Below are 11,604 nucleotides of genomic sequence, written 5' to 3' on the forward strand. Positions count from 1 at the left end.
CGAGCTTATTAAAGTTGTTTCAGTGCACCAAACCAAGACGCATGAAAACAGGACAGGTCAGCATCCTACAACACTAGTTCAAGCAGAACCATTTCTGTACAAGAAACACAGGAAGTCTGTTCCAGAAGAGATTTTTGGAGAACAAGTGGTATTTCTCACATCCCTCTTGCATGAGCTAACTCAAAAAACCCCAGAAGAGTGCCTGACATAGGCTGCATGGACTTGCAGACACACAGGGCAACAAGACTCACTGCAGGACAGGAGCATGTTTGAAAATACCCTGAACTGCAGTCCTCCTTTCCCATGTCTTGGGTGACAACTACAGTTCATCCTGCAGCCACCCTACTTCCCCCCAAAACCAGCTTCCTCTAAGTGCTATGAACACCAACATACAAGGCAGTATTTTTTAGTTATCCACCTTTCCCTGTACACGCACGCAACTGAAGTCTGTATTAGCCGTTGTGTACCGAGAGTACGGAGAACATCAGCCCCCTCTCCCGTTGCCTATACTGATGTAGGTCACCAGCTCAGGCAACACCACACAGGCGCACCAGAGCCAGGTAACATAACTGATAATGTTCATCTGCCAAGGAGGAAGCATCCAATGCTATAGACCAGCGAGGAGCCCATATCTAGTCACTCTCTTTATAATAATGACAACTGCACTCCTTCAGTGACACCAAAGTAACTCTATAGAAAGCTTCCTTCACCTCAGCTGCAACTCAGGTTATTTCCTCCCAGGGGCTCAGAACTTGAGCCACAGCTTTTTAAAGAGATGAGGCACAAGACACTTCTCCTTTTAGGAAGCAGATTAACTTGCCAAGTTTTAAAATCCCATTTGGGCCATGAAAGAAAGGGAGTGAGGCAGTTCACCTAGGTTTTAAGCAGAGGCTATCCACATGCAGTGCTCACTTTGGTTGCAGATGAAAAGACTGGGTAGTAAAGTTAGAGATTATTCAGCATGCAAAATACATTTTAAAAGACTGACAAATCAGCTTCCCGTGGTCATATAAATCTGTTCAACAGCTTCATTCCCCTGTCCACGGAAAGGAACCTTCCTGCATTTTCCACATACTGGTTTGGTGCAAGGAAACTTGTTCCCTCAACACGTCCCATTCCTTTAACATCTGTTCTTTAGAAAGTGCTTTTCTGTACAATCAAAATTAGTACAAAAAACCCAACTCACTGGCAAAGTAGAAAGAAGGGCCTGTCTCCTTGCTGTATGGTATTTTGGGACATGCTGAATTTGGGAAATAGAAAGGTAAATTAGCCTCTTGCCACGTGCATACTTCCCGTCTTCTGGAAAGGTCAGCATCATTTTTTTTTCTTTTTTTTTTTTTTTTTTTAAGATTGTAGAACCATGCAGATATTTTTATTTACTTAGGTACTATTAGAGCTGGATATTTAGTTTTACAAAAGAGTGGAGATGAAACAACACAAGTCTCAGGTAAGCCTTCCTTCTAAACTGTGACACTGAGGTCTTCAGTTCTTAATTAACACAAAAATAAACTTTATGTCAATTAATGGTCTATTACAGTCCACTGCAATAAGAAGGTTAAAACGTAATTACATTAAACCAGAAATTGGCCCCTTGCTTTTTCAGCTCTATCACTGTCATTCTTAACAGTTCCAAGACACCTTTGGTGACTGGTTCACTCTTACTCCCTGGAGAATCCTCTGAAGTTTATATTATATCCACCATTGTACTATCAGGGTAATAGAATTTACTCTACTGCTGAGACAGAAACCAGATAAAGTTAGAGACAACACCAGACCAGTAAAACATATGCAGAAGGGGAAAAGGGAAGGGAGAATGGGGACAGGAATGAGAGCACAAAAAACAGGAAATGCATCTGTATAAAACCAAGGTCTGGTTTTACACAAGTTTGGTTTTAAACACAAAAGTAAAGTTTTTCAGAGGACTCCAGTTATCTGAAAACACAGGCAATTCAGCTACACAGTAAAACTAACACAAGTTCATTGTCACAGGAATGAATACATCCACCCTCTACCTAGATAACCAAATTTTCTACTAACAGCACAAGACAAGTTTAGGTCTTTGTGCGACATAGACCAAGCAGTCAAACTGCAACCCGTGGCCAGCAAACTCTACCGGCCCAATGACATCGGTATCAAGGAGATCACACACAGCCAACACTTCCAAGACAGATGGTGTGTTCTGAAACCAACGTGCGGTTCAGCAGGGTAAGAGCGACAACTCCACGTTCAAGTATGTGCGTGCGGTAGTTAAAGGTGCAGGTACCACTCTGCTGCAGCAGTGCCTGCATTTTAAACTTTCCTTGATAAGGACATCTAAGTGGCTCACGTCTCCAGAAGTTACGAGCTGAAGTGTGTAATAGACGTTTTTATCATCTGGCTGGTAGATGGGAGGGAAGAAAGATAGTTGCTTGAACATTGTCCTTCCCAATTGTGTTTTGAGGGGAAAAACCCAATGATTTAAATACTCCTCCGTCATATGTTTAGATGGGTCTACTGGTGACCACGCAGCTCAGCTGCTCTGCTTCTCTTGAGCTCTTGTCGACAGCGGGTTGTGAAACAGAAGCAGGACACTGTAACGACTGGCAAGGAAATCCCAGAAGTGCAGAAATATCCCATTAAACAGCATTAGACAAAAATACTTTTCTTTAAAATGGAAGAGTGCTTATCAACAAGTGTAGGTCACTGTATGTATTTTGGATTCAGCTATCTCTTCACGAGACAGGAAGGAAAACAAAAACCAAACTTTTGGCAGTGAGGGTAGTTCACTTAATGGATCAACAGGCATTTCTCTTCGCTGGCAGGCAGTTACTACTTGCCACAGACTTTCAACTTGTCCCAAACCATTAGTGAAGACGGAGTTTCAGATCTCACCGGAAAACATTTCACACCTTAAGAATACTTCATAAACAGTGCCCCCCAACCCCCACGTCTCAGTGCGGTTGTCCTTGCAGACATCTTCTCTCTACCACATACGCAGGAAAAAAATTGAGTGAATTTTGCAAGAATTATCTCAAAGAAAGCACTAGTACCTTGAAGGATAAAAGGGCAGTATAGCCCACTGAATCCTGGTATCAATGGGGGGGAAAAACCAAATTTAAAAATAAATAGTATTTTTTAAAAAAATCAGATAGCAATTTTAAAGAGCCAAAGGGAAATCAGAGAACTTGTTTGAGCAAGTGCTCCAGAAATCAAAAGCAGCAGTGGTTGTTGTTTCTCAGGAAGTTGTTATTCTGTACATTCAAATTAGTTTTAAGAGAGGACCAGAATCAACGTGCATTGGTATATTTAGTTCAAAGATTCTGTGGGTAAACTTTAGATTCCCAAAATACAGAACATAAGTTATGGATACTTTCTTACAGTCACTCAATCAGATATGAATGAGTTGTTTAGCAGCACGTTGTTCTTTAGCAATATACTCCATAAGCAGCTTATATTTATCACCTTAGGCATTTCTACATTTTTCCCAAGTGTTCCCATATCGATAAATGGAAGCTGAAGTGAGTATGTTACAGATGGACACATTTTGAGGAAACACAATCCGTCTAGGCAAGGTCTTCAAGTACTCAGCACATGAAAGACTTGCAAAAATCTGAACTGAGACAGTGCTGCACTACACCAGAAGTCACCGCATGTGTAGCTAACTGTAAACTTTGTAGGTTAAGGGTACATTTGAGCCAATCCATGTTCACTGGGCAATAAACAGGTCTGCACACGGCAAGAACATACTCTTAAAAAACGCGTCTCACATGGAGTTCATGATCCAGCTGGGTTGAATGGTTTCAATAACAAGAATTTCAAGCACTTGATCATTTACTGGGAAGGCGGGAGAATATTTAGAAGAGTCACCAAGTAGCTACTTGAGAGAACACAGGAGGACATGCAATTTCTGTTAAATTAGGTGCTCTTGGAAAAGTAATATTTAATTACACGGCAGGAAATACCAAAGAATTCTCAAGTTTGACCCAACTTAGTTGTTTGCACTGGTAGGTAGTCACACACCTACAACAGACAAGCTGCAAAACCAACACAAAATGAGATCTAACAGTTGTAAGTTAGAGTATCAGTGAAAAAACTATACAGACATCTGATCAAAGCCAACCAAGGGAATGGGCTTGTACTTCAATGCTGTAGAACCCACTGGTTACAGAAGATAAGGATGGTGCACAATGGGAAATTGCTAGGAAGTCACATGCAACCATTCTGAATCAAATCTCAGATTACCTCATGTTTGGTTTTATTTTAATTAGTATTTGAGAGGAGAGTTTTCACCAATAAAGGTCTGAAAGCCTTTGATCATTCACTTTATCGGAATTCTATTTAATCTAATGAAAAAGCAAACAGAAGATCTGTTTACATGGACACCTCAAGCACAAGAGTTGAAAAGATCAAAGTAATACAATTAGCAAGGACCTGTGAGAGAAAGACTTAATCTCTACAAGTAACTTCCATTTCAGCTTCAGCACAAATGAGCTGAAATGTTCTTCCTCCAAGTGTCAAAAAGGTTTCTCTATTATTTTTGTTTCTTAGCTATATTACCATACCACTGCAGAGATCTGAAAGGATGTTTTCAGATGGGCAAGACACAGACTTCTTAAAATCAGAATTAATTTCACATTAAACTTCAGATTCTTAGCCTTGTAAGTTTTCATGACACATCATGGACTTCCATTAAGTAGCAGTGTAAAACTAAGCACCGGAAAACATACAAAGATGTCTAAAGGTACAGAAAATCTTTTATTAGAATCTAAGTCAATAATATAAGTGACCCAATAAAAGTCTTCCTCAGATGCTATAACAAGTATTGAAATGCCACGTTTTCAAGAGACCATCTGCTGTTTTGACATTTTATGACAATTTCCAAGCCTTCTAGCAACGTTGATTCTACCTCTTTCAATAGCATGTTTTGCAGTGAGGTTTTTCCCTCTGAATTGGGCATTGATTTATCATACATTTATAACGCTTTAGAAGTTCTTTCACATTTTACTTTGTAACAAGGTAACCCACATTTTCAGCACTTCACTGTTAAGTGAAATACGCCCATCTGATAATGCTAGAGACTAATTGTCAAAGTCAGAGCAATACATGAGCTGTTCATATACTTATTCTTGACTTACCAAAAAAGAAAGGTAAGCAACACATGTTTTATTTGCTTAAACAGCAGTGTTCATACTGTTAATAATGCTAGTAGTATCATAAAGACAGCATTTCACTAGTTGTCAGAACTAAAGTCAAGTTTTGAAACTGAGGTCATAGCCTTGCAATAAAACAAGTCCTAATTATAATCAAGAAACAATCAAGGGATGTTGTGTCAAGAGCATCAAGAGAACTTGAACAAACTTCTTTCAGCAGATATTCTTTAGCAGCTCCCAGGTTGAAATTTCATCTTGGTCACTGGCATCCTACTGAAATCAGGATACTTGAGTTTTCATTTTAACCAGGTGGCTCAGTTTTCAATGCTCTGCTCATCATCTTATGAAATATAAACCACATCTACTGGTGTAATCTGAATGATACCCATGTTTGAAGCTTGAGATTAAATACATCCCTGCACAACATAAGAACTTAAAAAGTTACATATAACACAAAACGTTTCCTACCATACATAGCATGCGTCTGTTCATGCGCACCATACTGTGTTGCAGAAGAAGATACTAAACCAGGCTGTGCGTGTGTTGGTGGTGCCATCATTCTAGCGTTGCCCTGTATTACAGGGCTATAAACATGAGGGTGCTGCATTCAACAGAAATAAGAAAACAGACAGTTAATTGGAGGACCATTACAAAGAAATTAGTGTCATCTAAACAGTAATTATGTATTTAGAAACAGTAATAGCTTGGCCTTAATAAAATGCAGAGCAAACTAAAGATTTCATACTATCACAATTATCCCAATTGTTTCTAAAAATTTAAGGACATTTTCTGCAGCAGGCTAGAAACTGACAAAAACCATCGGCATATCTAATTTTTGCCACTCTAACAATATAGTAAGCTTATGTATGTAATTATATATTTATCCAATTACATATGTATATTTAAAAGCCTTTGAAGTAAGAGGAGTACACCAAATAGTTTATTTTTAGAACACATAACTAAGAGATGTCCTGGCCATGGCCTGAAAGGAATTGTTCAAAGAGCTAAAAAGGTAATATCGCGAATAAATGCCAACTTCTAAACTGACCTTAAAATTTGTTACAGGCTTTGAAGCACATTACAACACCACCAAGTATGCTCCAGAACACAGAAACTGTTCAGAGTGACTTCTCACGACTGGGGACAATAGTGTACTTAGGACTGAACCACTTAATTATTTCTGGTTTGACTTATCACATACTCTAAAAGGACTCTTACCTGAGATTGGTAGTGTGGCACATGCTGCACAAGAGGCTGATTAGGAAATTGTTGGGGACTATATGCAACATATTGTGTTGAATAAGCAGGTGGCGTAGCTACAATTGGAGGGCCTGCTGCTGAGGCAGGATGCATCATGGTGCTCTGATGATGTTGGTCTTGCCGTTGCTGTGGCATATTTGGTACTACAAAGCAAAGAGTGCCTCACATTAGAAACACAGGACGAAGAATGACAATCTTCCTGAAAGGTGTTACATTACAACGTCACTGTGACCAAGTGGAATATCCTCACCCCTCACCTTTAACCACATATTAGAGCTCTATCAAAAAGGAACAGCATGAAAAGGAGTTCCTCCAAGAAACATTTGATTTTCGTCACCGCCTTTGAGCCACATACACAGCCACAAACCCAGGCCCGCTTTTTTTGTGAAGGAAGGAAGAAAGGTGGAGGGAGAGAAAGACTGACAAGAAGCAGTAACAGAAGAGAAAGGTTGTATCAGGATACCTACATTAATCAAATTTGATCCTGTCCCCTTCAAAAGGCTTAATTCAGCCTCTGTGGGAACTACTCGGCAACTGTTCCATCAACTGGAAAGCTGACTCTGTTAAAATTACTTGTGCCTATGGCTGAGGAGAGCAGAATAAAGGTCTCCACAAGCCGCAATTTGAGGTATTCACATCTTTTAAGCTCTGTGCTACCCCTCAGGATAGCAGAAAGCAACTTTTAGGTCACAGTCAACACTGAAGGGGACAAGTCAACCTATAAGAAGAAGAGGAGTAGGAATAATTAAAGGGAAGAAAGATTAAGAGGGCCGAGCACCGTAGTGTGGGACTACCTGAGCTATCCTGGTAAGACGACCAACTGAACCACAGCAGCAAGGCACTCAGAACAAACTAATTCAGCCTACTAAGCAACAGGGCATGAAAGTTCAAGGTGAGCTCCAGCTGGCTGCAGTGAGACTGCAACTAATAACTATGCTAACTCAAGCACCTGTAAACTCCACTGCAGTGTGCAATGTAGACAGACCCCTTAGAGAGAGGAAAGGAGGAAAATGTTGAAGATGTCAGTAAATTCACTCAATGATGATTGTATTTACACTGCAAATCAACAATAGAAAAAAGTAAATACAGGACGCAACTTGAACACCATAAAGGCACTGAACTTTAACCCATGCAGCTCCTTCAGGACTATGCTGCACACAGAATGGATATGCAGAAAATAACGAAACTTAAAAAAGGAATTCAAAATAGGAGAGCGGCCTCACGCAGCAAGTGAGTACACAGCAATATATTTCTGATTAAAACAATCAGTATTACCAACCAAAAGATTTCATGGGTCAGGCCACAGTGAAGTTAGTGTGTTTTAAAATAGAAATACATTACAGGTTTTTGTCTTCCCTACATTCATAAAGGCTACTTGTTTATTTCTAAACAGCAGAACTGCTCTTTTAAACAATTTCCTCCTCCAGTGACTGGAGCTGCAGCACTGGAACCTATCATCATGAACCACTGTATAAAATTGCAAGAAAGCATGCACTGTGTAGAATTAAAGCATTATCTGAAACATGACTATAAAAACAAGACCATCATTTTTCTGCTCCTTCGCTGCACTGCACAGAAGAGAGTGCATCTCACCACACATGTTCTCGTCTCCATAGCCACAGGTGTCACTTGTTAAAAACATGGTATTGTTAGTCTAGCTGTTCAGTTACTGTTGCAGAAGGAATGCAAAAGAACAAACTGGAACCAGCAGTAACTTCTTTCCAAAAGAGTAGCATAGCATACTCTTTCTGAAGAAATACCGATTTTGCTTGTTGACAAAAACACCCTCTTATTAAAGCACCATTCAGGGCTCTGCTGTAAACCAGTACAGAAAACCAGTACAGAAAGTTCCCTTTAAAAAAACCCGTAACATTTATGAAATATAGGAGATGATCAGCTTACCCTAACGTTCCAAGTAACACAGACGTTTTCCCGTTTGTCAAATCAAATTCCAAACCAAGCAACTCCCCATTACTCAAACTTATCATGTTTTGGCTGAATTAGTTTATCTAGAAATGCATTGGTATTTCCACTTACTTCCCTTTATTAAAAACAGCATTTAAAATATCAATCAAAAACAAATTAACATGGATTAGAAAATACACAAACATTTGTAATTTATTCAAGCTGCATGCAGACTAAGAACCAAACAGGCAGTATTATTCTCACCTTTACCTGCTCTATATGTCTTGGCTTGGTTCACTGGCATGGGCGTCATGGGAATAGGATACAAAGGCTGAAACAGAAGGAGGAGTTGAAGCTATGATATTCCTTTAAAAAGTGAGTGTGTGTCTGGGTGGGGGTCCCACTCAGCTTTGATGTGTTTTACTCTGTTATGTTACATGGTTTGGTGAACTCTGCCTAAGCTATGGTATTTTCTTGGATCACTGTGATCAAGTCTGCGTGTACAAACAACTAAGATCATATGGTTTGCAACAACCAGTCAAGTAATGATACTACTGCTACTTCAAGCAATGTACTAAATCAGACAGCTTTCTAACAGTTAGATTTGAAATCCTAGTAGTCCCTACAATGACCAAAAACTAGTGGGACACAGCTGGAAGCTAAGGATGAAGAAAGAGTTGCTTAAAACTTAAAAAGAGTAAGACTATGCTTGGAGGACTGGGGACCTAAGTCTGCACAGAATAACAATAAATATGAGTAAGAGCTGCTGGAATTTACAAGTGTTTGAGACTATCAGAACATCTAGGTTGAGGGACCACTGGGAAAAGTCAGTATTTACATAGCTAAAACTTAAAAACAATGTAATTGTGCCCATATTTACAAAAGTAATACAAGCTGTACCATTTCACTGTTTTAACTTAGACCTCCTAAGTCTCCTCAACTTGCTGACAATCATCTGAAAAGTGTTAACAAGTTTGCAGCACATGCTGCACTTTACCTGCACGCCTGGACTCACTGGAACCGGGTACATCATATTTGGTGCAAAACAAACAGGCTGAGTGTACACTGGGGTTGGCTGCTGATGACCCACCATGGAGGGGCTAGGTTGAGCTTGCGGACGAGGGGAGGTTGGTGTAGTAGAAGGTTTCGGCTACAAACAGAGTTCAGCAATGCATATGCAAGATTAGCTTGATGATCCTCCAAGTAAAAAGTTTGCTTATAAAGATCTACTCAAAGGCAATGTTAAACAGTATCAAGTAACTTACTTGAGCAAAAGATCGAGGGTTGAACTCTTTTGCATTAGGATTAAGTGTTGATTTTCTAACTTGCCTAAACATAAAGAACAAAAAATGATGTTCAGCATTATTCTTTTACAAGCATATCTGCAGAACTCCCTAACAATTAAAAATTTAAAGAGATTAAATACCTCATTTCCATCCGTCAGATTTTTGAGAACTCAAACAACACATGGCATGCAAAAAGCCACTCTTACTGACAGTACTCTTACTATACTTAGCCATAAAAAAGTTTTCCTGCTGTTGATACTACAGCTCACATGAGCCAGGAAAACATTTAAATAAGCATTTAGATATGAGTTAGGCATCAACAGGACCAGAGTCCTATATGCAGCTCTGCCACTGACTCATGAGATGACTTTCAGTACAGTCATTTCACCTGTTGTTTTCTCTATAACAGAGAGTACTTACATCGGCCATACAAACAGTAAGATATTACACATTCATAACAGCTTTTTCTACAAATGGCTAAATGCTAATAACAGATGTGCTTATTCTAAAAGGCATAATTACTCACTCAGAAGTATCTTTCTTCTCCTCTTTATCCTCTTTATCTTGTTTACTTCCAGGCCCAGATGTCTGTACACCTTGTGAAGTTACCTCAGGCCCTCGCTTTTGCTCAGAACTATTACTTATTGAAGGAGAAATACTTGGACTATTAGGTTTGCTACTGCCACCATTAGAGTTAGTACTACTGCCAGTTTCTATGATAGATTCTTTAGGGGTTGATTCTGTCTTTTCTTTAACTACATCTCTTGATTTTTCACCTTCTCGGGTTTTGTTAAGCAGCTGATCCACTGCATCTGAAGAGGAACTCGACTGTAACTGAAAAAAACCCCAAGGAATATATTCAGTAAATTGACATACAGAACTAGGGAGAGACAATCTAATGCTATCACATACACAGAGTAAAATACAGTCCCATAGGCCTCAATCATCTGGAAACGACCTTTTAAAACATACATTTCCATTTCTGCTAGGAAAGAAATCTATGAACATTGACAATGTTTTAAGCCTATGCTGTGAAAGAAGCTATTCAGAGACTCAACTGACCTATACGTTGATTAGGAAGTGACAGGAAAGCTTAAGACAACCCTCTGGACTCATCCCCCTGTGTGATTTAACAGTAACACTTGAAAAGCTAACCTGATTTAATAAACCATTATAACCAGGAAATAAGTAATATGAATTAATCTTCAATCTTCCTCAGCAAAACACTTTATTTAACTTTGAAACAGCTCTTCCATATGGAGCATAAATGTGATAATTATCTGTACCTAATGATCAAACAGGTTTCAAGTACTATTTTCAGCATACAGTCAATATGCACATTTACATGTATTAGGCAATTGTACCAGCAATAGTCAGCATTGATTTTATAATATCTAGCATAAATTCTTATGGATATTTTCATAAATTAAGCACGAGTAGTAAGGACCTGTTTTCCTGTTAACGCATGCAATGTATTCAATTCATTAAAATAATCTGGATGCACATGAGAACTATGATACCATTAAGTTTACATACAGAGAAACTTACCCTAAAGTCATTCTTAAATTTCTTTAAATCATCAATCTGTTTTCTATGTTCTGAAACAATTGGAGATACACCTGCCAAATAGAAGACGAACATTGTCCAAGCATTTCTAATACATTTTATATACAACCCATACATTTCTAAATTTGCAAAAAGGTAATGTTTACATATCTAAAAATGAAATACAGTGATATAATTTCATCTGTAATTTGGTTTAAGTCCATAAACTACGTGTACGAGCACACAAAAATACTCTGTGAAACCATGGCATTACATAACTGACATATCTATAGTTCCAATGCATGACACCAAGACAGAAGCCCTGAGGTGCAGGGACTGCAGAACTCAGCTGAACACAAAGAAGCATCCAGTAAAACTGTCAAAACATAACATGCCAGCGTTTCAAGACATAGCAATTAAAGGTGGAACGCTGATCAAGTTCAACAACATGAAAAGATTTTTTTGAGAACTGAATGAAC

The 11,604-nt window shown here is 38.9% G+C and overlaps 1 protein-coding gene across 14 annotated transcripts in view; it reads right to left on the bottom strand.

Annotated features, from left to right (window-relative positions):
* Positions 1-11,604, bottom strand: part of ATXN2 (ataxin 2) — a 54,300-nt gene that overhangs the window by 10,701 nt on the left and 31,995 nt on the right. For 9 of the 14 annotated variants that reach the window (XM_076352949.1, XM_076352956.1, XM_076352955.1 and 6 more), the window contains 8 exons: positions 11,129-11,199; positions 10,107-10,414; positions 9,560-9,623; positions 9,292-9,444; positions 8,559-8,625; positions 6,348-6,532; positions 5,598-5,730; positions 1,187-1,240 (listed from right to left, as the gene is read on the bottom strand). In XM_076352949.1, coding sequence (XP_076209064.1) covers positions 1,187-1,240; positions 5,598-5,730; positions 6,348-6,532; positions 8,559-8,625; positions 9,292-9,444; positions 9,560-9,623; positions 10,107-10,414; positions 11,129-11,199 — 1,035 coding nt within the window. The other 5 variants (XM_076352950.1, XM_076352947.1, XM_076352958.1 and 2 more) reach the window with 4 other exon arrangements.

Source organism: Aptenodytes patagonicus, chromosome 15 (assembly GCF_965638725.1).
Source record: "Aptenodytes patagonicus chromosome 15, bAptPat1.pri.cur, whole genome shotgun sequence".
NCBI lineage: Eukaryota > Metazoa > Chordata > Aves > Sphenisciformes > Spheniscidae > Aptenodytes > Aptenodytes patagonicus.